The sequence below is a fragment of the Scyliorhinus canicula genome, chromosome 10, assembly GCF_902713615.1.
Source record: "Scyliorhinus canicula chromosome 10, sScyCan1.1, whole genome shotgun sequence".
NCBI lineage: Eukaryota > Metazoa > Chordata > Chondrichthyes > Carcharhiniformes > Scyliorhinidae > Scyliorhinus > Scyliorhinus canicula.
The window spans coordinates 89,879,240-89,906,308 of NC_052155.1; the positions used below are offsets into that span (position 1 = coordinate 89,879,240).

At 50.3% G+C, this 27,069-nt stretch overlaps 1 protein-coding gene across 2 annotated transcripts in view; it reads right to left on the reverse strand.

The window, feature by feature from the left end:
* The window catches only part of LOC119972507 (peroxidasin homolog), a 674,574-nt gene that overhangs the window by 336,439 nt on the left and 311,066 nt on the right, over positions 1-27,069 (reverse strand). For both annotated transcript variants that reach the window (XM_038809326.1, XM_038809327.1), the window contains exon 4: positions 22,389-22,460. In XM_038809326.1, coding sequence (XP_038665254.1) covers positions 22,389-22,460 — 72 coding nt within the window. The remainder of the gene's footprint in view (positions 1-22,388; positions 22,461-27,069) is intronic.

Genomic DNA, 27,069 nt, shown 5'->3' on the forward strand with positions numbered 1-27,069 from the left:
ATAATACTCAATGGCGAGTTGTAGCATTTTTCCACAGAGACTAGAATTGATCATTCTTTTTTCACCTTCTCTGCAAGTACTTATTTTAACCTATTCATGTCTTGTAATTACATTTCATTTGCAATATTTATTGCATTATAATCAATTTAGAGCTTGTTCAAAATATCATCGATAAGATAGATTTGTGGCATGGCGGCGGCAGATTTTATAACAATCGTTTATATTTATATAGTGCCTTTCACATATTATGGGGTGGGATTCTCTGGCCTCCAAGCCTAGTTTTTCTCGACAGTGGAAGATAACGCGCCGATCGCTGGTGGCGGGATCCTCTGCTCCCGCCGCTGTTAATGGGATTTCCCATTGAAGCCACCCCACGGTGCCAGAAACCCGCAGGCGGGGAAGCGCTGCCGGAGGGACCAGAGAACCCCAATGCCAGCGAACGGCCGGAGAATTGTGGCCATCGTGTCCAAAGATGCTTCACAGCAGCAATCTAAAACATGTACTGCACCATCAGATGTGTGTCCCCCTCGTCCTGCTGGAGGATGGGAAGATTGTCAGTGATTGCATTAGCAGTGTTTAGATGATGCGTCTGATGTGCTGGAGGTACATGAAGGCAGCGAATAATGAGTGTGAAACTAGTAGTAATGGTAGATATGAGAGGGTCAGATGGGGTATGTGGATGTTAGGCATGAGTCCTGAGTGTCAGGGAGTGCTGATGAGTGAGTGATTGGAGTATGGTGCGTTGGGCAGCATGAGAGGCTGGAGGTGTGTGGATAGGAAATGTCGGGTGCGATTCTCCGGAAAGATTTTGAAGTGTGCTGGTGAATGGGAAGTGCCGTGAGCTTCCCGGTGCTCGGCCCAGCGAGGCCGGTAACGCTATTCAACGTTAACTGGTCCATGTAATGAGGCCGCATGAGCTTCTCGCCGCAAATGAAGGCTCGCCAGCCAATTTACCGGGACAGCACTCACCAGTCCCACCCGCTAACAAGGTCGAGCAGCACTTAAGCTGCACTTGCTCAGCCAACCTCAGCCAGCTCGCAACAATGGCACCAAGGAGGGCAGCCCCGATGTTGACTTGGTCAGGCTGCAAGACACAGTGGAGGCCAGGAGCGATATCCTGTTCTCCTGAGAATCCTGGAGGGTGAGCCACAGGGCAGTCGAGTCAGTGCTGCCTGGGACAAGGTGGTTGCAGCTGTGAGCGCCAGGGTGTGAACAGCAGGATTGGCCTCCTGTGCCGGAAAAAGGTCAACGACCTACATCGGGCAGGACGGTCCCCAGTGTCCCCCCGGCACCCCGCACCGAGACCTTTTCATCCCCAGGCAAGCATCCACCCACCCCAACTCCCCATGCAGCCCTCAACCCTGCCTTCAATCTCCTCTCCCTTCAATTGCCCCCCCAACTCTGCCTTCACAACCTTCTCCCACCACTGTGAACCCCGTGTGTGCCTTCACAACCTTCTCCCACCACTGTGAACCCCGTGTGTGGCTAACGATATTCTCTTTGTGTCTCCTCAGTAAAAGTTCTCGCACAACCGTTGGGTGAGCACCCGACTGGCGGCGGGGTGCCGGACTTAAGAATCCCTATCTCCTTCGAGGAGCAGGCTCTGGAAGTGACGGGGTGGCCGAGGAAATTTACTGAGGCAATAACAACTCATGTCTGACAGATCCTCCAGGTTGTTCCTCACCCCTGCGGCTTCTGCAACCTCCGCGTGGGTGACCGCCCTGTCTCCGGCCACCCCAGGAACGGATGCATATGATCCAGGGGTTAGCATGGTGGTGCCGCGCGTGGTTGCCCCTCCCCCAGTGCCTCCGCTCCACCCTCTCATGGTGGCCCACACCTGCAGACAGTCCCCCACCCCCACCTGGGGTTCCCCACCGCCCCCCCTCAGCCAAGGGTCTCTCACCCCTTGCCGAGCACTGGGGTGGCAAGCCCAGAACCTCTGGGCTCTTTGCATGTGAGCAAAAATGGCTACTCACCTCCTCAGCTTCCCACAGGGGCCCTTCCGGCCAGGTTCACGTTTTTCAAAAGGAATACTAATTGGCGCTAGGGTGACAATTTGCTGGGGAGGCCGCTGAATGACAGGAGGCCACTGGATAAGGGGTTGCTCCCGTTTATTGTTTACAATAGGGCTTAAGTGGTTTTTCGCAATGCTATGGAGAGGTCCTGATTTTACCTACTGGAGCGGGCCGGTTGCATCGCAAACAGTTTGGTGCCTGGCGCGGTTCTCGTTTTTGACCTCTCCCGGTATTCACCTGCCTCATTTTGCTCGAGCGAGAGCGCAACGAGGCTGGAAAATTGCTTCCGTCATGTGAAAATGCATTTATCTTGTTCACCCACGTAAATCTTCTTTTGTCACGACTGTCAGGTCATCAGGACCAGAGACCAGGAATCCACCTCCATGGCCACCTGCTCACACTGCATTCTGAGGAGCATGGTGTATGTCCTTCTGTCCATCTCCATCATTAATGCTTTGAGTGCTGCATCCTGGAACCCTCGCTCTGCCCTGGTTTTCATTCTTTATGCTTGGATTGCAACAATATTATTGAGTGGAGTTTCCTTTCAGAAGGCTGTCTGTACCATGAAATATCAGTACAACAATGCTCGGCCTCCTAAAGTGTTTAGAGGCAACAGATAAGACCCAATCCTACACTGGAATCATGGTAACTAGATAACAGGACTAAATATATCCAAAATAAATTGCAGGCAGGTTGTAAATTGTGACCCATGTACGCAAAAGAATGGGTAAATCGATTTTAAGCCCAATAGGTTCCAATAGCAACAGGCCTCATTTAAATCCCATTCCAGGTGGGCAGTAGTGGATAATTGTGTAGCCAGCATGTAGAAATTGGAAAGATCGGCTGCCGTGCTGTCCCAGATGGCTCCTTCCATGGTGGGTGTGTGAGCAAAATTACGGCTGAGGAGGTCCAAACATTCCTTACGAGATCAGCACATGAACTCCTGCTTCTCCAAGCCGCAAAAAGAAATTAAAAAATACATTCTTTCAGCTTTACCCAATTTCTATTGCTGGTTGGTGGGAAAGTCGCTGTCACATATCAATGTTTAAAGCAGTTGGCAGTGTTTGGCAGTGTTGGCAATGTTTAAATCCTTGCCCCCTGCTCAAGCAGCTATCAATCAGAATCTGTTGGCTGGGGGTGGAGTTCCAATTTTTAGGAACATCAGAATGACATATTTCAATGTATACACATTTCATGCAAGATGAAAGGGAAGACTTGTCTGGAGGAATACCAGGATTATCGCACACTCCTGCTGTTGCCGAACACACCTCTGAACATTGAAGTTCCAACCTTCCTCTTTTAGACACAGACAGAAGGATAAAAATAACTCTACTCTGTTCCAAGCAATTCTCAATTTTCTGGACTCAGAAATGTGGACCTTGTTTTCGGCCAGTAAAGAATCTAGTAATTCTCCATCATTCCCAGCAGGTGGTATCCTATTTGGACTGAAACTCCACATAAGTCATTCAACTAGCCACTCCTGGGAAGCAATAATAGGACAGCCGGACTGAAATCTGAAACACCATCCAGCAGAAACACTCTTAATAATTAGAGATGCCAGGAAGAGATGGAAGGATGTGGTTAACAAACAGAACTGCCGCTGGCAAGCTTAAGGATTTTGTCTGGCATTCATTGACAATGAAGAGATCATCAGTTAGACAGATATTTGGCTCAACTTGATTAACTAGATGAAATGGGAAAGTGCTGAGCTCAGTTGTAATCACACTCGTTGCTTGAAGTTGTCAGAAATACATTTAACCAAAGCAACTCCTTTATTCACATATTCACTGCCATCTGCTCCAAGCAATCCGCAGAAGAAAACACAATTTGACCCAAAATAAATTCTGGTGTTATTGCCTTCAACTGATTGTCCTGGCTCTAAAGCCATTTTTTTTGGCAAGAGCTTGACTTCAGTGGTGAAGTGTCGGTGTTCACCGCTGACCTCGAAGAAAGGATGAATGTCATCATTCCTGATGTTATTTTGATGCTGCACCAACTTTCGATGATTGCTGACATCCAGCAACAGCTGATTATAACGCAGAATTCACATTGCCAGCAGTACAGGAAGTAAAATGCACTGATTATTTTTACTTTTTAATAATTTTGCCGAGAAAAGAATTAGATTAGGGTTTTTACACAGAATAAGGTGGAATATTAAATAGCCTCAACAAAGTTCAAAGAAATATAATTTTATTAAATTAAAAACCTATGGGGCGGAATTCGCTGATGGCGAGTCAGAGTGTCCCCTCCCTCCCCCCCACCATGTGTTGCATGCCCCCCTCCACCCACACAGGGGGGAGGGCACCACGTTGCACCTGACCTACATGGGCACCACACCCACCTTGCGAGCTGCCATGGCGTGGTGCCCAATGGCCCCCCCCCCAGTCATAATGTTGCCAACACCTGCGCGTCTTGCTGCTGACTGCCTAACTCTGATGCTTCCCACCCCCCACCCGCAAGACAAGACAGCCCACAACCATTGCGCGCGTGCAAGAACCGGAGGGGGAAATCACCCTCACCGTCCATGAGCAGAGGGCTCTGGACCTCGCTGGGAGAGTCACCACCCGGGAGGTAACGCCATGCCAGATCGGAGGCGCAGTACCAAGTGAGACTCCCCTGCCTGGCTACACTCCCTCAGCCCCTCACGTCCCCCACCCACCCCCTCACACTGCACCCCGTCACACTGCCCCCTCCACCCCATAACCCCTCCTCACACTCCACCCCCTCACGCTGCCCTCTCCACCCCCTCACACCCGACTCCGCGTGTCTAACAATACATGCTTTATTGTGTATTCCAGGGCCAGCAGCCGATCGTCCCGGAACGTTTCGGAGAATCCCCCGCCGTCCAGGTCCAAGTTCATCCGCCCACAGGGACGCACGCCAGGGAGGGAAAGGAAGATGGACAGGAGGGCCCTCTTCCGAGGCCGGGGCACCAGAGGTGGACGCACAGAGGACCGACAGAAACGACACAGGATGGACAGTCAGGATACAGACGGCCATGAGACGGATGAGAGGACAGAGAGCCAGGACAGTGATGGATAGAGGACGGGGACTCTGGACAGTGACGCACAAAGGACGGCCAAACAGATGATGGACAGATCGGACACGGCACCTCACATGGGCCGGGGACAACGTCCATCGGTCCAAGGCTCCACCCAGGAGACCCCAGACCTGGGGTCCGATGAGGACATGGACCTTGCGTCACTGCTGTCACCCACACCCTCCACCATCACAGACACACTCACCTCGGTTGGGCACATTAGTGATGAGGCTTCTGGGACACTGACTGGTGCGCACCACGCAGCTGAACCGGTACAGCAGGTGGAGGTAGGAGCAGCCGAGGGGCTGGACGGTCAGAGGGCAGGCCAGGCCCAGCACCCAGCTGCCGCCCAGACGGTTCCCGGGTTCCTAGACTTACCAGACACACCCACAGACCTGATGCGTTTGGAAACCCAGGGAGTGGACAACGGGATGGCGGCCACCTTCCAGCATCTGCAGACGCAGTTGGAGGAGTCCATTCGCGTCCAGGGGCAGGGAGTGGTGTCAGTCATGCCTGCCACCCAGGCCGACACCTCACGGGTGGTGTCTGCGGTGGAGGCAATGGGGGCAACGATTTTGGCCATGGGTCAGGTTCTGTAAGGCGTGGGGCTTCATGAGCCAGAGCCAGCTGGACATTGCCATCACTTTCCGGGGTCTGGCTGAATCTCAGCAGGCCATAGCCCAGTCTCAGCAGGCCGCTGCCTGTGCATCCTGGTGTGCACGGACGTACTGGTCGGCGATGGCATACAGGGCGTTGGTGACTGCTCGGATGCACCGGTGCACCGATGCCTGTGAGATATCGGACAGGTCCCCGCTCGGCGCCTGGAATAACTCCGTTGTGTAGAAGTTGAGGGCTACCGTCATCTTGTCCTCCCCCCCGTTCCTCGTGGTGCCAGGTGTGCCATGAGGTGGAATATATGTGCGACGGTCTCCCTACTCATCCGGAGTCTCCTCCTGCATGCCCTGTCCGGCAGATCCTCGAAAGACATGCTGTGACGGTACACTTGAGGCCTCATGGGGCACTTCCGGAGCCTTGGCACCACCACCTGCTCCGCCTCCTCCCCTTGCACTGCATCAAGATCGGTATCCTCGTCCTGTGCATCCCCAACGACGTCATGGTCATCGTCCCCCTCCTCCTGCACCTGTCAGGCGGGGGGTGCCTGCTGCCTGAGTGGGTGGCATGGGCCCTCTGCAGCCAGTCCCTCTGCTGCAGCCATCGCTGCCGCCGCTGCTCTGAGCCGCTTGAGTCAATGCTGCCGAAGGGCCACCTGCATGGCAGCGGCTCCCGCCACGTCGGCAAACATCGATGGCTGGTGCGCAAACATGACGATCTGCAGGAGGGGGGCGGAGGAGATACAACATGTTTAATGGTGGCACATTGACACCTCGACAGTCAGGTGCCATGAGATACATGTGTTCCCTGGTTGCCTGGTCTCGCTACAGACATGCAGGCACCCTGACCCCTGCCCACACTCTCCGTCCACTGCCCAGTTTACCCCGTCCCTCTTCATTGCGCCACCCGTGGGCTGGCTATGCCCTCACATGGGCTGGGTGTTGCGGCTCCTGTGTGGGAGGAGGCATGTGGCCTCGTGGGATGGCTGCTCCAGTGGCCTTTGCCCATCAGCATGACCTCAACTTGCAAGCGTGTCTTCACCACCGTCCTGGCATGGCAGGCCGGCTGGCATTTTGCTCCCGCGCAAAACCCTCCCCATCCACCCCCCCCCCGCCCCGGAACATGGAGGCCCTCTGCCCCGACCCCCTCCTCCCCCTGTCCTCCCCCCTCTTCCTCCCCCTCCCTCCTCTCCCCCTCTTCCCCCCTCCCCCCCTCCTCCTCCACCCGCCGAGCATGGCGGCATCCTTCCCCCACCACCCTCCTCCTTGCCCCCCTGAGCATGGCGGCATACTTCCCCCCCCCCCCCCCCACCGAGCATGTCGGCACCCTTCCCCAAAACCCCTCCCCCTGCCAGCACATGCTATGGATGCCACAACATGCTGCCTCCGAGACGCCAGCCGCTCTCCTCCTCGCTCCGCGTCGTCAGCCAGCACGACTGATTGACAAATTTATTTAGCATGGGTGAATGGTGGGTCATTCCGTAGGGATTTTGGCCCATTCGGGCCGCTGAATAGCGGGGGGCCCGGAGAATCGGCATACTTAGCACTCGGCCGATTCTCCAGCAGGTGCAGCGACGACCTCGATGACGCCTTTCTCACCACTTGGGAGAATGGCGGGACGGCGTCACACGAAAAATCGGAAGGCGCGGGATGGGAGAATCTTGCCCATGGAATTTCCATCGAAACTGATAAAATTACATTTAACAAATAAAAAATTCATTTTTCAGAACCAGAAAGGCTGTTCAAAATAGTTATGAAGTTAGAATGCCGTCAAAGGCTTAGTTATTCCTCATTCAACAAGGTTCAATTTTATCAACAGTTTTTTTACAGCAGGAAGGTAAAAAATGGGAGATCACGCCAATTCAAGTGATTTCTAAGATTTGGCCATCTGAAAGAAGTTCCATAATGAGTGTTATGGAGGAAAGGGAATCACTGACGGAAACTTCAGGATTTCTACATTTAACTGCGCCTGTGGCAGACACTAATTGCTGTCAGATTCACAGTTGTAATGATGCGAACACTGATAATTCAGGCAAAAATCCAGGCCATTGTGTTTCATATTCACACGGGGTTGTGACACACAAAGAAAGGTTCATGTAAGCTGGCATTTGAGGTCATGCAGATGCACCTAAACATCCACAGCTTTTGAATGGGCTTATATTTTGACAGCACATAAACCCTTGAGTACAGATTCTGATGGTAATGTAAGCAGATCAAAAGCTTGTATTTTTATTATGCTCCATCATTTTTCAAATGATCTGCTCAAGTCAGCTATTGATCTGTATAATACTATCATGTTCTGAAAAAATTAATAAAGTTGGTGATCTGTTATTATGTTATTTTCTAAACTTTTGCAAGAAACATGTTTTAATTAACCTTTGTGTCACATTTATAAATATAAAAAGAACAGTTGAGGTTTTCCAATTGTCATGTGACAGTACCTTTAAGAAATGAGTGTTTTAAAATGGATGTACATAAATATCTGTAGTGAGAGTACCTTTAAGAAATGGGTGTTTATTACTGCAGTGATGTCAGAGAGTGGGTGGAGCTGGGCTGTCTGTCAGCTTTTTACTTTCGCTTTTGGCTTTCTGCTGCAGGCTGGGTTTGGTTTCATTTTAGTTTTGGAGAAGCTGCAATCACAGAAGGATGTGTGTGAATCTCTGCAAGCTTATAAATGTCCATTTGCTGATTTCAACGTGGTAACTGTTCTCAGTAGTGAAGTTAAACCTGAGGTGCTTCTGTTAAAGGTTTGTTTCAAGTCTTATGGATGTTAAAAGGAAAGCACAAGGATTACTTAGTGTTGTATTCTTTGGGGTTGTATTTGAATTGATGGTTGCTAAGATGTTCACCGCATGTTTCAAAATGTTTTAACTTGAGTTCATAGAATAAACATTGTTTTGCTTGAAAAAAATACTTTTCCATTTCTGCTGTACCACTCCTGTCGAGTGGGCCGTGTGCTCCCCATACCACAATCTATTAAAAGTTGTGGGTCAGATGAACTCCATGATACACTTTGGGGTTCTCTAAACCCTGGCCCATAACACAATATAGGCGCAATATAAAACCTGGATAGTCACAAAGAGGTTTTTTGGATAGTTTCAAATGGAAGTATGTTGATTTTATCCAATTTTCTGAGGTTAACTTAATGTGATAATTGGCAAGTGATGGAGCATCTAAATTCCCAAACTACCACATTGTGGTGATATGCATCACTGTAGATATACAAGGGGTTAATGTCAGTACGCGTAGACTAGATAGACACTAGAGGGAGCACCAGAGACATGACACACAGACACGCAACCAATGGGTCAGTAAGATAGGACACGACCAATGGGCATTCACGATACACACAGAGGTGACACTACCACAGGAGGGAATTACACCAACCCATATATAAAGGACACAGCACACGTGATCTTCCTCTTTCCAGTGGAGACACTCAGTGAGTACAGACACAGGGTTGATTCAATATCACACCCACAACGTGGATTGTAGCAGACTGGTTTGTCAGTCTGAGTAGCTATAGAAGGTTTAACAGTAGTGGCGAACCCAAGTAGGAGAATTGTAAATAGTTCAATAAACGTGTTGAAGTTATCTCCACGTCTGAACCTTCCTTTGTCAGAGTGCACATCAAGGAAGCCGCTTATGCAAGGGCATAACAAGACATGGTACAAAGGAGTGGCTGTCTCAACCATATAGTTACAAGTCAGCAAACAGTGACAACCAGTAACGGCAGCCAGGCAAGACGATGTTCGGGATTCCGGTTCCGCAGCAGCTCAGGTACCAAGGCAATCTCAGTGAAAACTGGTGTTGGTTCAGGCAGAGATTCGAGATCTACCTGGTAGCGTCTGACCTAGATGGCGTGGCGGATGCAGAGAAAATAAAGCTTCAACTCACCATCGCAGGTCCAGAAGCAGCTGAAATCTTCCAGACCTTCAAATACTCAAAGGGGCAAAACAAGAGCGACTTCCAGGCAGTCCTGGACAAATTCCAAGTTTTCTGCAAGGAGAATACAAAAGAAAACGGTAAAAGAAGCACCAAAACTCACCACGAGGTAGGCTTGCAACAGAAATCTGCAGTTTTGAATTGCAGCCATCTTGGTAAAGGTGCGGCACATGCGCAGTTGAGAAAAATGCCCCAAGGAAAGGAACAGTGATCTGAGCATGCCCAATCGCTTCCTATGACCTACGTCACACGCGTCATGGCGTCACAGGTCCAGGACCACGCCTACTTAAAGGGGAAATGTCCCAAAACACGAAAAAAAATTCTTAAAGTCGTAAAACAAGATTCTTTCTCCTGGAATGACAGCACAATGCCTGAAATTGAACCAGTAGCTGAAAGTAACCTCCGCAGAACCCTGCAACAAGCAGTTAGCACCGCCCAAAGAGATGATACAGTCCTTGAATACTATGACACCGACCTTTATTTCTTCTCTGGACATCGCGAGCCCAATGCCAGCTCCGACACAAAACGTGGTGATATGGTCTTGGAAGACGACGACTCAGACAAAGCTTTCACCTTGGAAGGCTACCCCAGCACCAAATCCAAACCACAACTAGACGTGTTGTACATTCAAGACCCCGAAGACGAGTTCTTCGGATTTGAGGATCTTCAGCCCAGCATATACGACAACCCGACTCATGAGTGCAGCATTATGCTGCGGCCTGACACCAAGAGACAGAGAGTGGTCCATGCACCGCTAAGGGTTCCTGCTGCCAAGCAGAGAGTGGTCCACACACCACAAAGGGTCCCAGCCTCTACACAGGAAGCGATGAAAGACTCAACAGCGAGACAAACGCAAGACTCCACACTGCAGTCCTTGCATGAACAAGACTCTGAGGGTCTAGCAACCTCCTCTGAGCAACCAGCAGCAGACGATGCAAGTCCACCACGCTCCAGTGAACAACAAAGCGACTATGACAGTCCACCCACATTGTTTGAGCCAACAGAAGAAGACTCTGACAGTCTACCCAGCCCAAGTGAACAACAAAAAGCTACTGAGGCTCTATCCACTGTATGTGAGACAAGTGACGACAGCATCCCACTTCCCATACAAGATGTGCAATATGACAGACCTCAGCTAGTGTGTACAGAGGCACTCAACGATCACAATGAGACCACTGGTGACTCCGGTGACACCACGTTACTTCCAACCTCATTCGCTCGAGTCTCTCCACAAGCAAATGCATTCCTGAATGTTTTGAATCCAGACATGGAGCATCAAGAAATCTCAGCCGACTCCAGTGAACCTGCTATGACTCCAGATGGGGAGCATCGACAAACCAAAACTGACTCAGGTGACACAGACCAGACTCCAGACGGGGAGCATCGACAAACCAACACTGACTCAGGTGAAACAGACCAGACTCCAGATGGGGAGCATCGACAAACCAACACTGACTCAGGTGAAACAGACCAGACTCCAGATGGGGAGCAACCAAACACCAAAGCTGAGTCAAGTAAGCCGAACATGACTCCAGACGGGGAGCGCCGCAAATTCAGTGACGGCACGCTCAAGGTGACAGCAGATGCCACAAAGCACGCTGACACGAGTAACTGTGTGAAGGGCTCGTATTATCCACAGAGTGTGGTCCTTGAGCGCAGCAAACACGGCAACAAAACCGGCCAACACAACATCACAACCTACAAAAACCATATCAAAGACACGACGCATACCAAAGGCAACATCGTCAACAGCAAGCACGACAAAGACTACACCAATGGAACTACGACTGGTACGACATGGTACAACTCTGCCCATGAGGGACACTGTTACTGCTCAGCTCAGTACAATGACATACCATGGCAGGACGATGCATCTTCCCAATTCACGTGTGCTGCACTACCAACAGGAAACCTGGCTTTCAGGACAGATGCCATCCTACATCGCTATCACAAGCATCGGAAGAAAAAAAAGACTCCAAATCAGACAACAAAGTGATTTGACCACTTCTTGGTTCCTTATGCACAGGGACACTGATGGCGTTCACAAAGACATGCCACCATCAAAATCACCAACTCACCAACCCAACAAGAAAGACATTCAACCATGATAATGGGTTTTGGACTCATACACATGAGTTGGACTTATTGTTTAATGACTGTTCTCATAACTTGTACAGAGCATCGCTTTACCTGTTTTTTTTGCTCAATTTTCTTTACCTGTACAGAAAATATGTAACATGAAAAAAGGGGGGATGTGGTGATATGCGTCACTGTAGATACACAAGGGGTTACTGTAAGTACACGCAGACTAGCTAGACACTAGAGGGAGCACCAGAGACATGACACACAGGCACTCAACCAATAGGTCAGTAAGATAGGACACGGTCAATGGGCATTCACGATGCACACAGAAGTGGGACTACCACGGGGGCATTACACCAACCCCTATATAAAGGACACAACACACATGATCTTCCTTTTTCCAATGGAGACTCTCAGTGAGTAGACACAGGATTGATTCAACATCACACCCACACGTGAATTGTAGCAGACTGGTTTGTCAGTCTGAGTAGCTATAGAAGGATTAACAGTAGTGGCGAACCCAAGTAGGAGAATTGTAAATAGTTCAATAAATGTGTTGAAGTTATCTCCACAATTGAACCTTCCTTTCTCAGAGTGCACATCAAGGAAGCCGCTTATGCTACGCCAAGAGCATAACAAGACACGCATGACAGCTGCTAAAAGGGAAATGGCGCTGCACGAGGTGTGTGCAAGAGTGGTTTTCCACTAGGCCTTCGCACAGCACCATCCCTGTTGATTTGCACTGCATCCCGCTGGAAAGAAATAGAGCCAAGTTTTAAGCATCAATTGACTGCTACTGTTACGGGATGTGGTTAGCAGATAACAGGTTCTGAATGAGCTCCAGATAATTGAGGCTTCTGAAAAGGCACTTTGGATATTTGTCATTTGGTGATTGTGCTGAAACCTGAGGATAATTTTGTGTGACATCTTGGCTGGTTTGGCCAATCAGAGTGCCCTGGTTATTGGTCACCCTAACATGCAGTACAGTAACCACTGGAATTATGACATACTGAATTGATCCTGAGGAACCATCCAACGCTCTTTTCACTTAAGGTTAAAAAATTTAAGTATGGGCAACCTGACGGCAACCCTCCCATTTCAGTTTTAACAGAGATGAGTCAACACTACAGACCAACATAGCTGAGCAGACGGGCCCATATTAAAACAGTTTAAAGTGACTCTTGTACTTCCATGTTGAAGTTGCTTTCATTTTTACCACATGTAGCTGACTGCTCTAAGTACAAAGGGGTTTATTAGCAAAAGGCAAGGACTGGTAATTATACAGGCACAGACATAATAGGATGGGTCTTGGGCTGGATTCTCCACAGCTCAATGCCAAAATCGCGTTCGGACTCAGGGAGTATGCCGTGCAGCTTATCCACCACCAGAGGCCATTGCCAGAAGCCCAACCTGCTATTCTCCAGCCCCCACCAGCCGAATTCCCGAAGGCGTGGACCATTCATGGACCTGCCATTCAGGATAGTCGGAGGCAGGTCGATCAGAGGGGGGGGGCTCATATAGGGCTGGGGTATTTTTGAGCGAGCGGTCCAGGTCGGGCACACAGCTGATCGGGGGCACTATTTCCGCGGTCCAGGTCCGCGGTCTGAGTCCACCATGGAGCACGGCACTGATGCTGGAGGCTGCCGCAGTGCTCATGCAGGGCCTCTAACCCGGGCGTGCGGTAGGCCGTATCGGCAGCTGAAGAGTGGACAAGAACATAGCAGAACTAAGAGTGAACATATCCACTTTGGTAGGAAAAACAAAGAAAACAATGGCCTGGCTTCTTCTCCGCCTGCCGCCAAAGGGGACACAGGTGACAGGGCGGAATACAGAGCAGGTCGCTTCCGCTTCCACATCTAATGTAGCACCTGGGGAACCACCAAGAAGGAGCATTAGGACATGTTGGATTAGAAAGTTAGAAAGTTGGCTGGGGTGAAGCACTTAGGGTCCAGGGCACATTACCTGTATATATCACAATGGGCATTTTTCCCCGACCTTCCGAACTGCCTCTGTCCTCTATCTGAAGTGTATGAGGAATGGGTCAGGCTGGGTACGGGGGGTGTGCCAGGTGGGGAGGGGGGGAATGTGAGATACTGGGGATGTGGAGTGCGAGTGTTGGAGGAAGGCACGAGGCAGGGCCCCATGCGGTAGGAGAATCACCCCAGGGTCTCCTTTGGAGACGGCATGAGATGATGCCAGATATCTGTGGGCACCATGTGGTAGGGTCTACCCAATGAGTGACCAATCACCGCACACCACCCCAATAACCAACCCCACCCCCTCCCCGGACTTCATCCCCATCCCCACCCCCACCTCCCCAGAGGGTTGATGAGCCCATGGGATGGAATGGCCACCACACAAGCAAGGATCACCCGGGTGGAGAGTGGCACATGCCACCAAGGGCAGGAGTCAGATTTTGTCAAATGATGCGGCGCACCAGAGCTTATCGTCTGCGGGTCATTATCATCCTCCATCACAAGGACCAGACCTGCTGATACTGCCAATCCAGGGCAAACACCCTATGGTGCAGCTGGTGGCAAGCTCAGAGGGGAGTGCAGGTGCTGAGGTGCAGGGGCGTAGCAGTGGGGTGGGGGGGGGGGGGGTGGAGTTCAGGAATGGGAGACAAGGGCGGGAGTAGATATGTGGGAGTGGTTTGGGATGCTTGAGCTGCTGGTGGCTAGGCTGCCTAGTCGGTACAGCTGGAGGTGATTCAGATGTCCCATGCGCAGCGGCCTTGATGCACACATGATATGCCTGCCTGGGCCCCATGCCCTGCCACCTTTGCCCACCTCCACATGCTTCACATCGGACGAGATCTGCCTTCATCATCCTTCTCCTTCAGCATGTTGCCTCTCTGTAGCATTGTGCTGTGAGGGACTCAGCAGACCAGCAATGTGGGAGACCCTCCTAGGGCTGTTTTGGAAGGCCCCACCAGAGCAGTCCAGGCAATGGAACAGTATCTTTAGGATACCGATGCACCACTTGATGACACCCCTAGTTGCTGGTTGGCCGTCATAACGGCTTTTCACGTCTGAGTGGAGCCTCCAGACACCCATTATTAGCTACATACGCTGCGGATAAACCCTGTCGCCCAAATGCCAACCCCTCACCCGAGGGAGGGAGTGCCTCGAAAGTGTCATGCACCTACGAGTGCATCAGGACAAATGCATCATGCATCCTACCTAGATATCGTGCACAGATGTGCATTAAATGCAGCTTGTAGTCACACACGCGTGACCAACTACACATTCATGGAGTGGAACCCTTTCCATATTATGAAGGGAACCCCCTCATGGGGGGACATGTGTCCCATTGATCGCCCCCTGGACCTAGGGCATACCTACGATGGTGGCAAGTCCCACTGCCCGAACAACTGGTGGGCTCGGTCCACATTGAAGTTTATATAGTACGCCGCCCGGGCATTTAGGGCATTTGTGATAGCACGGATGCACCTGTGTATGAACGTTTGTAAGATTCTGGACAGGTCCCCACTCGACACATGGAAGGACCATGGGGCATAGGCATCGAGGGTGACTCTCACCTTGATGGACACAGGGAGATAGTGTCCTCCCCAATAACCCCGTGGTTCCAGGTGGGCCATGATCCGGCAGAGATCTCGCACTGTCTCTCTGCTCAGCCAAAGTCTTCAGTGGCACGCTTGGTCCTCAAAAGACAGGTGTTGCTGATATACATGAGGCCTGATGTGGCACCCTCTTCCCATCTCCTCCTCAGCCTGTTGATTAGCTGGCTCTCCAGCCTCACCGGCTGGCCCCTGATCCTCTGGGGCAGGCTTCTGTTCTGCAGGGTCCTCCATGAGCAGCTTCTGTTTGTGCAGCCTCAGTGTATCTGCAATGGCCATCCATGGCCAGTCCTGGCTGAACTCAGAAATTCATTGTCCGCAGGGGTGAAGGGCAGACACGTTATCATGGTGAGAAGTCCCGTGCCCATCCAGGTTCAATGGGCTACACAGTGGCTCACGATTTCCTGCAGCTCTTGTCCCTGCATGTCAATGCCTCCACCTCCCCATCCCCGGCTGTTCGCCACAACACTTTGCCTTCCGCACTGCACCGCTGGCCCCATCAGTGCCTGGCATCGGGGGGCCTCTAACCCCACAACCCATCCCTGCCAGCAGGGGTCCCAGTGACCCAGGTTCAGTTTTTGTCCTTTGCTGGGCATTTTTGATACCCCGCCAGCAGGGTGGCATCAAGTTGTGGGATAGAAGGGGGTCACGGTGTGCCACTGACCAGCACCATGATTAGTGGCATGCATGTGGGCAGGGCCCACAGATGATGTTGGACAAGGGGGGCATGTGTCGCTTGATCAGGTGATCTCTGCTTTTTCTCTGCTTCCCCTGCAGGGGGAACTGCGCTTCTGATGAGTGCACTGAGGAATGGCAGCACCTGGTGTGCCACTGATTGAGCTTGGCCAGACCCATCCCATAGATGGGTCAGCTGGGGTCTGTGGGTTTCCAGAGGGGTAGCTTGGGTAGCTCCCAAATGACCAGTTTCTCTGTGAACATATACAGGACACTGTGAGCAGTCAGCAGAGTGATCAGCCAGGGGTCTTTAACTTGTACCAAATGGGTGCATTTAAAACAAATACCGCAGCAATGGCAGCCTGAGCCAGGTCATCCCTGACCAACACCCTGCCAATCCCCTCCCAGCCCTGACAGCCACCCCGATACAATATTTAACAGTTTTTTAAACGTTGCTTTCCTTCTTTCTCCCCCTCAGCAGCAATGGCGCCCAGTCCCCATTTGTAAATACCTGTAGTAAATCGCGCCCGCGTGACTTCCATCTGAGAGCGTTGGAGCATCGCGGAAGCCCAGTGCATAGTGTGTCAAACATGGAAAATGTATTTAAATTAATACAACTACTTGCCTCATTATCGCAATCAGGTAGGGACCAGAGCATGGTGCTCAAATTGGCGTCAGGCACAGACCCAAATTTTGGGCGGAGGCCTAATTCTCGACCCGATCGCGGTTCACGTTTGCAGCGTCACGAGGCGGAGAATTTAGCCCATGACGCCATTGAAACATATGAAAATCTTATGGGGTTAACAGATCAGATACTGAAAAAAATGTTTCCCTTGGCTGGAAACTCTTCAAGACCGGGTCCCAGACTCAGAATAATAGGTTGACCCATTATGACTGTGATGAAGAGAAATATCTTCACTCAAGGAGTTGTGAATCTTAGGAATTCTTTATCCCCAGAAGAGTTGTGGATGCTCCATGGTTAAGTATATTCAAGACAGAGGCTGATAGATTTTTGGATACCAAGAGAATTAAGTGATACAGTGAGGGAAGATGGAGTTGAGGTGGAAGATCAGCTTTGATCTTACTGAATGGGGGAGCATGCTCAAGGGACAAAAAGACCTACTCCAGCTTATCATGTCATTATGTTCTTATACAATCCCCATACCTCTATACCTCTATCATTTGATCGCCCCCCACCTTCCCTGTGATCTGGCCATTCACTTCCACCCACAAAATCTGACCCCTTCCTCCAACCTCTCCCCAGCTGTTATCTAGAGCCCACAACAGTTCCCCGAGGAATCCTGTATTTTCAGGTTTCCTGGTTGCTAAAATTTCCTAAAATCACACCCTTTCTGTCCACTTGCTATTACCAGGACCCTATTCACGTTGGCATAAATATGACTGAATGTCCTACATGGTTCAACCTTATGAGAAACAGACATAACATTCTTGACCATCTTTTACTATTTAAGGGAATTGGTTGTTGGTCTCAGACAGGGTCTTGCTTTTCCCGGTAAATTGCACACTAGAAATAGAAATGACACACACAATGGGTAAAGATCCAGCATTCCTCTCAGGATAGAAACTGGGCAGAAATGAATGAAAAATTTTAACTAATGCGTTCGTTGTGAAATGTATCAATATATCAGAGTGAAAACAGAATGTGTAATAAAGAGACCTATCAATTCGCTCGATGGCATTTAATTAGTGCTTTATGGAAGAAAATGGCCTGTATTTTGTGGTCAGCACAGAGGAAAGGGCAGGCACTGTTAGCCAATCTGTAAGTCTGGATGAAAGAACTAGTGATCTCTCTGGTGAAAATGTAGCCTCTACCACCATGCAGTGTGGCTATAACTGATTGCAACATTCTTTACTGGACGATCATAGAGTTGAGTTGGAGTGATGTCAGCAACTTATCAAGGCAGCCAATCCCGTTAAAGGATTTTCACAGGCATCTAAGCAGGAAACAAAAACCAAGAAAATAAAATCACTTCTAAATATTGTTACATATATCTACTTAAATATTGAGAAATACTTATGGGTGAATGTAGAAGCGAACAAAATTCAGATTTTATTTTTACAAACAAGGCAATGGCATCACCCAAACAACTGTATTACACTCACTAGCATACTTTTCTTTCTCGTGCAGGACATGGTGGTACATAACTGGAGGTGGCATCTCCTAAACACCATGCAGCACACCTCGTTGGCCACTATTGTGATGGCATTTGCTGAGGTAATGGCTAGTGGTGGGGCTGAAACCATTAAATGTGCTCGTACCTAATCCTCCTTAGAAACGCAGAATATCTACAGTGCAGAAGGAGGCCATTCAGCCCATCGAGTCTGCACCGGCCCTTGGAAAGAGCATACTTAAGCCCATGCCTTCACCCTATCTCCGTAACCTAGTAACCCTGCCAAACCATTTGCACACTAAGGGAAGGGGTATTTTAGCATGGCTAATCCACCTAACCTGCACATCTTTGGACTGTGGGAAGAAACCGGAGCACCCGGAGGAAACCCACGCAGACACTGGGAGAAAGAGCAAACTCCATACAGACGGTCACCTGAGGCTGTAATTGAACCTGGGTCCCTGGAGCTGTGAGGCAGCAGTGCTAACCACTGTGCCACCGTGAAGCCCAAACATATTGGTCGCGATTCCCTGGTCCGGTGCCAGTGTGCTGGTGCCATAACGGGAGTACTTTACTCCGGCGCCAGCACCGGTTCTGAGACCCGATTCTCGGGTCCTGGGGAGGCCAGCACAGCGAATCGGATTCTCATCGGAGAATCGCGCCAATTAAATCTGGCAATCTCTTCGATTTACAAGAGGTAAACGGTGAAAACATGCACATCTTTCCTCCTCCTCTCCCCACGTGCTAACTGCAACCATAACTTTGTACCTATTTCCTTACAGATACCCAAGAGTTTCACCTGACCAGAGGGTGGAGGAACAACAAGGAAGAGCAATGATGAAGGTACAGCATGTCACTTGATTGCACACCCACTGCCATCAGATTAGTACTGACACTACACCTTTTTCAGATAATTTAGAGGCAGGATCTACATGTGGTAAGACATAAAGCTTGTTTGGGCTACAACCAGGACAGGGGGAAATGACAGCTTCCTGGAGGGAAAAGTTGCCAACAGTCACATTGCGGAGAACTAAGGTGAGGACTTCAGGAGGGCAGTTTTCCAAGGAATACTGATGAGTATGCACAAAATAAATATTTAGTACATTGGCAGGTTTGACAAAAAACCTGCAGTCACCATTTAAGGAGGAGGGGGAACGCCAAGATCCACTTGGCGCACAACATTTACAGGGCTTGGAATCCATCCTTTCTAACAAGAAAATGGTGGTCAACTCAATTTGCACACTTGTGGACCCAACCACAAGGGAGGTGTCTCCTCCCTTCCACGCTCTGCTTCTCCTCTTCCTGTTCCTCAGCTGCTAGTGGTAAAAGCTGATGAATAGTTTATGCAGAATCCAGTAGTCCACCAAGAATCTTGACACCTGCTCTGTTGTCTCCTCTGGGCTCCTCTAGACTAGAGCAACCCAGTCAATGGAAGGGTCACATTTGTGGCAGCATGCTTTACAATGTATGTATGCTGTGCAAGTGTGTGAGTGTTTTGCACTGGAATCATGAGCCTTTGTCATCCAACTAAAACCTCATAAGGATATCAATAATCAAAGCTAATACTTTACTCAATCTGTGTAACTAGGGCCTTGCTGAGATGATCCATTAGTGAGTCTTAGACTCAACCGAACATTCATAAGAAGACTATCAGGAGGAATGGTATCTGGCTCTCACTATGAAGCTTGGCTTGAGGTTATAATACGTTATTCTTCCTTTGATCTGTTTTTGTTCAATATCTGTATGTTGATTTGGATAAGATTAAGAGGTGTGAAGTGGATTATAGTTTCTCTTATTGACTGAATGACAGTGCCTGATAGACAGTTTTATAAGGTTGTGAGAGCAGCAGTCCTTCTTCAAAGAAGATGCCTGATGGGGTGTTTTATTTTCATGAACATTTCAAGACTCGCCATTGTTTTAATAAGACTAATTAGCTATGTACATAGTGCATACTGGGTGAGTGGGTTTAGAGGGTAAATGAGAGTATGTGGGAGCATGGGAGATGCGAAGAATGGGGCTGTAGTTGGGGGGCAAGGGGTGAAGGAATATGAGAGCTGAGGGCTAGAGAGCTGAACAGCCTTTAATACAGCTGGGGAAAAATCATAGAACACCAAGGAGAGCCTTCTAACCAGCCTGCCTCAGCACTTGCACACCTCTGTGATCTCCTCCAAACTACTTCCAGGGTCAATGTGCCACATTTGATTCTACCCTGCCTCCTTGAAGCAGATATAGTGTGTGCCGGGGCCATTATGGAGATTAATCTGCCTCATTAACAAAAATCTGGCCCAATATCTTTACTGAAATATAGACATCTGACATTGTTCCACACTGAGGTTCAGTTATGTGCCCCCTGGACATCCTGTGCAGATTTTCTCCTTCTGAAAGAACTTCTCCCCTCCTACATCTCTCTTTTCTAGCTGTTTTTCCTGCACTGTGTGGCCTCTGCTCAGTCCACCAATTCTGCAGGGAACGTCTACCCGTGTACACATGCTTGAAAGCAATTGGTCTATGCAGAAACCGTGAAGTGAGTAAAAAGTCCTTTAGTATTTGCATCATCATCCTTTGTATGCCTCTGCAACTTGAAAGAACTCTTAAAATAAGTAAACACGTAAAATTGATACAACATCCAGAAGAAATCAACAAACAACTAACCTGTAAGTCGTTGAAGATCTCTTTAAATGGCACTAGTGGGTGTTCCTTCCTTCTTCGTAATGCATAATCAGCTGCACAAGGACGAGAGGGGGGCATCGGCTGGAGTGTTGTGCCTCAAAATGGCAGCCTTGGCATCAAATCAGTGTTGCATGCTTATTGGCATCGCGATCAACCTTCTTTGGATACTTCTGATAGATGTTAACCATGTACTTGCCAATTGCCTCACCAACATAGCACGTGTGTCAGAAGAGACACTGTTTTGGTCTCCCAGCCACATGTATAGCACTCAAACAGCACATACTACAGAGACCAATTTTGCACCCTTAACTCTCCTGATGAGAAGTTGCCTTTTGCAGCTGCAATATTGAGGGTAGTGTAGGTGGAATATTGGGGAATGTACAGAGTTGGGGAAATGATGAGTCACTGATTGGAACTGGAAGCCCTCAGAGTGAGGGAAAGAAATACAATTTTGCACAACTGATCATGGAGCAGCAGCTCAACTTTGAGTAGAACAATTGCCTTTGCAGTCTATCTATGTACTTAAAATGGAAAGGAGAAATAGTATTATTAAATAGCTGTATTAAAAACAAAGGCCCTGAACCTCTTGGGGAAGACTGATTTCTGCTAATGGTGTTCAGGAAGCTGGTGTGAAATTTGGTATCCCCATAATCTTGCCCAGTTTGCTGGGCCTGTGACGTAGGACGAGGATGTATCAAGTACTTGTATCTGGGGGACTCTGAAGGCTTTTGATGTAACTTCCATTCAGAGCATTTTCTAACAAGTCAAATGAAACCAATGCCTGTGGATAACAGGCAATTGTCCCTATTTAAAGCCCCAAAGCTTTCCCAGAGAACTGCACATAATCTATCTCAAAGCAGATTAATTTAACTCACCCTGAGAACATAATAGCTCTGATAGGAAAGAAACCTGTGACTTAGTTTGAAGCAATCTCATCCCTGAGCCACAAGGGTTCTGGGTTCAAATCCCATTCCAGAGTTCGAGCAGAATATTAAGGCTGATACTCAAGGAGTGCTGTACTGCTGCAGGTGACATCTATCGAATGAGACATTAAACATGGGTTCAGCTGGGTGAAAAAGAACCGATGATACTATCGCAAAGAAGAGCGGGGCAAACATCTCTAGTGTCTATTTATCCTTATCAACATCACAAAAAACAGATTATCTGGTCATTATCATGTTGCTATTCATAAGAGTTTTTCTGTGTGCTTATTGGTTACTGTGCTTCCTACAGTAATGATTACACTTCAAAAATACTTCATTGACTGAGATGTCCTGTAGTCAAAAATACAGTGGCCAGAAATGTTAGTCTTTCTTCCTTTTCTTCATTTATTTCCTGCAGTCCAGTGGATCTGGGGAGACCGCAAGCAGGAAGCAGGCCAACTGCAAGCATACTGGAGCAAACATTGCTGAAGTGGACTTAAATGTGTCAGTCACTTGCCCTGGTTATGCGTATAGCCTCAACTTCAGGATTTGCTACTGGGACTGTGGCTTTCAAATAGAGAGGTTGGGAATTAAGCCACACTTACACAGATGGTACAGACTCCCAGGAATTTCAGGGCCAAAGACTTTAAAAGGTACATAATCGTATTATTAATATAAAAGCATTTCTAAAATATTTTAAAGTATGAAGTTTACTTACAGCTGCTCCAGTGAAACAAGCCCTTTAAATGCTTGCCTGTCAATTGCACGAATGTTGTTCTTGTACAGGTAGCTGAAAATAAATCAGAAATTGAACCAGAGAACACATTTTTCAATGTATGTACCAGTTCATCTCCCATGGTTAACAACTGAAATTCCATTTATCTGTCTTTTTCCCATTTTCTATAATACATTTTCTCCACAAGTCTTTATAACTAATACTTCTTTCTATTCTCATTAGCCACATTTTGACCTGCAGGAACACTTTCACCCATAGATTGATGTTAATTTCACACTGCTTTGCAATATATAGCAAATCACAATGATGCGTGACAGTTCACTGGCATTATAGGAAATCCTCAGCCCTAGTCAATCATTTGTAGCTCTGCTTTACCAGTCTTACGGTGTGTTTGACAACTTCTTAATAATAATAATGTTTTTACAATTAAGGGGCAGTTTAACGTCTTTCAGGACTTGTGGGAAGAAACCAGAGCACCCGGAGAAACCCACGCAGACACGGGGAGAACGTGCAGACTCCGCACAGGCAGTGACCCAAGCCGGGATTCGAACCTCGGGCTCTGGTTGAAACAAACCTTGTTGGAATTTAACCTGGTGTTGTAAGACTTCTTATTAAAGCTTACAGTTAGTGGAGGATGGAAGGCCAGTCAGGAGAGCACCTGAAGTTGAAACTTGAAGTAAAAAATATATAACTGACGGTTTCATCATCAACTGGGTTGAGGTGGGGTCTTGATAGGCAATGGTGCAGAAATGAATGGAGACAGACGTTACGATGGAGAATACATGTGGTTGGAAACTCAGTTCAGGGTCAATTTGGGTGAGCTTGGGAACATCCTGGTTGAGAAAGGGATGGAGTTAGGAATAAGACCAAATGGTTTGCAGCAAGGGTCCAAAGGCAATGGGCAGAATTCTCCGCTCCTGAGAAAAATCGTGAAGGCCGTCGTGAACTCGGCCGAGTTTCACGACGGCCTTGGATGCCGCTCCTCTCACCGAATTTACCCCCACCCAGGGGGCTAGGAGCGGCGCTCCGTAACTCTCGGCCGCCGGCGACGCCTATGTGACGTCAGCCATGCATGCGCCGATTGGCCGGCTCCAACCCGCGCATGCACGGCTGATGTCACGACGGCTGACGGCTCAAACCTGCGCATGCGCGGTGGCTGCCCTGCAAGACGTGGCAGCTTGATCTTGCGGGGCGACGGAGGGGAAAGAGTGCGTCCCTTTGAGCCGCCGGCCCGACGATCGGTGGGCACCGATCGCGGGCCAGTTCCCTCCCGAGCATGGCCGTGGTGCTCACTCCCCTTTCCGCCCCCACAAGCTTCAAACGGGCCTTTGGCGCCCATGTTCACGACGGCAGCGACCAGGTATGGTTGCCGCCATCGTGGAACGGTCGCGAACGGCAGGCCGCTCACTCCATCCGGGTCGGAAAATCGCCGGTCGCCGTGAAAAATGGCGAGTGGCGATTCTTCCGAGCGGGGGGTGGGAGAATCGTGGGGGAGCCAGGGGGGCATGTCGTGAGTCACCCGGCCTTCCCGCGATTCTCCCACCCAGCGTGGGGAGCGGAGAATCGCACCCATTGGCTCAAATCATCCAAACCATTTTGCTGAAGGAAGTTGCTGCTCAAAACTGAATGTCAGCCAGGTAATATGCCAGCACCGCAGTGCTGTAGAGATAGAATTGGGTGTCATTAATGCATATGTTGAAGCAGACTTCATGGGTGGAATCTTGTTCTTTTGCTGGTGGCAAGCTTGGAAGCAAGAAAGGAATGTATTTAGGTGCGATGGTGGCAAACCTGAAACACAGTGGGCGCGATTCTCCCATATGGGGAGAAATCGTAAGGCTGGCGTCAAATCCGGGCGGGTTTGACGCCAGCCCACCCCTTCCCGACCGGGAACCGATTCTGGTCCCCGGTCGGGGCTAGCATCCCGATGCCGTAAACTCCGGCATCGCGGGCTTAACGAATTTCGTTAAGCCCGCTTGCCAGAGTTAGCGCCGGCTGACGCGTCATATGACGTCAGCCGCGCACGCGAGGATTGGAAGACTCCAACCCGCGCATGCGCGGATGACGTCATCGCGCATTTGCGCGAAACCCGCGCATGCGCGGGCCGGGATGCCCCTCAGCCGCCCCGCGAATGGATACTGCGGGGCGGCGGAAGAACAAAGAGTGCGCGGGCATCGGGCCTGCTGCCCGCGATCGGTGCCCACCGATCGCGGGCCCATGGCACCCTTGGCACGGCCGTGGTACTGCCGTGCCAATCGGTGCCATGGTTTTAAAAATCGACAGTTTACGGCCATTTTTACAAACGGCCAGACCAGGTGTGTTTGCCGTTCATAAAAACAGCCGTAAAGGGCTCGGAACTCGGCCCATCCATCAGCTGAGAATCGCTGCCGGCCGTAAAAAAACGGCGGCAGCGATTCGTATCGGGAGTCGGGCGTGGGGGGGGAGAATAGCGGGAGGGCGTCGGAACAGCGTGGCCGTAAAATTTTACGAGCCACGCTATTCTCCGCACCGTCGGGAGTGCGGAGAATCGCGCCCACTGCCTTCTCATCTCTATCTGAATTAAGTTCTGGGTGTGAGGCCCATGGTTAACCTTCCTCCCTGCCATCAATTGAGACCCTTAAGTGACCAATTAAGGATGACTTAAAGGCCTCATCCCAACACCACTGGCATTACTGGCTTCCAGTAGGCCTGTCGCCATATGGCATTCGCAAAAGCTTCTACCCAGCAGGCAGCTTGCCACCTCCTGAAGGGATGGGGGAGAAATGTCCTTGACTCTCGATCAAAGGCATCACCATTGCCTGATTGAGGGACTGGCATTAAGAAGGAAGGAAGGGTCTCGCTGGGAGTCAGCCTCTGACACCTCTCTTTCCCTCCCCCCCCCCCCCCCCCCCCCCCCCGCCCCCTACACAGCCCACCCTCATCCCTTGAACCCCCCCCCCCCCCCCACAACATTTTACTTTTTGGGCCACCTCTGATCTTGACAGTCCAGGGGGTGCACTTCTGGCAGCAGCCAAGGCCTCCTACATGGTACTGTTGAGCGCAAGAGCTGCTGTGCTCTAATGAGCCAACTGCTACTCTACTCGTGGCTGAGTGACAACGTATTTTCTCTTATCCAGTACTACGATGAAGGTCAGTGGACGAACACGCTCTTCGCCAGACACGTACTCTCTACTCGTAGGCAACTCCCTGGTGAGTTTGTGGAAGATTTCTGCCGTGCTTTAATTCCTCTGGTCAGAGACCGTCAGGCCGTTACGGCCACGGAACACTCGAACCTCCTCATGCGGGACGCTTTCATTATGGGGATAGGGTCAGACCAGATACGCCAGCGACTTTTAGAAGGGCCACACTTGACCTTGCAGAAACCAAAAAGCTGGCGCTATCGATGACGGTCACCTTGCGCAATCTTCAGGCCCCCGATGTTACTTTTGTGGGCAACAGAAACACCCCCGCCAACGCTGCCCGGCCCGCAGCACCCTTTGCAAGGCCTGCGGCAAAAAGGGGCACTTCGCTGCGGTGTGCCAGGCCCGCACAGTCGCTGCTATCGCCGCGAACCCCCTCGCGTACAGACAGTGGGCGCCGCAATCTTCCCCTCCTCGGACCACGCGCGGCCAGTGGGCACCGCCATCTTCCCCTCTTCGGACCACGCGCGGCCAGTGGGCGCCGCAATCTTCCCCTCCTCGGACCACGCGCGGCCAGTGGGCGCCGCAATCTTCCCCTCCTCGGACCACGTGCAGCCCACTGGCACCGCCACCTTTGTCAACCCCCGACACGTGCGGCCCCTGGGTGCCGGCATCTTGTCCACCCCAAGATCATCAGGCGGCGCCATCTCATCTTCCCCACAGCACATGGGCACCACTATCATTCCAGGACCCATGCCCCCGGGCACCCCATCATTCGACACCAGCGACAACCAGCCGCAACTCGCCTCGGTCACGATTGACCAGTCTCGTCCGCAAAATCTAGCCACCGCCTCGACAAGCGTGAAGATCGATGGGCACGAGATCTCCTGTCTGCTGGACTCCGGGAGCACTGAAAGCTTCATCCATCCAGATACGGTAAGGCGCTGCTCCCTCGTGGTACATCCCGCCAATCAGAGAATCTCCCTGGCCTCCGGGGTCCCACTCCGTGGCGATCCGGGGGTACTGTATAGCCACGCTCACGTTCCAGGGCGTAGAATTCAGCGGCTTCCGCCTCTACATCATCCCTAACCTCTGCGCTGCCCTGCTACTCAGCCTGGACTTCCAGTGTAACCTCCAGAGCCTAAAACTGAAATTTTGCGGGCCCCTACCACCCCTGACTGTGTGCGGCCTCGCAACCCTAAAGATCGACCCATCTTCCCTATTTGCAAACTTAACTCCAGATTGCAAACCTGTTGCCACTAGGAGCAGACAGTACAGCGCCCAGGACAGGGCCTTCATCAGGTCTGAAGTCCAGCGGCTGCTTCTGGAAGGCATTATCGAGGCCAGCAACAGCCCGTGGAGAGCCCAGGTGGTAGTGGTGAAATCTGGGGAGAAACACAGGATGGTCGTGGACCTCAGCCAGACCCTCAATCGGCACACGCAGCTCAACGCGTACCCCCTCCCACGCATATCTGATATGGTCAATCAGATTACACAGTACCGGGTCTTCTCAACTATGGACCTGAAATCCGCCTACCACCAGCTCC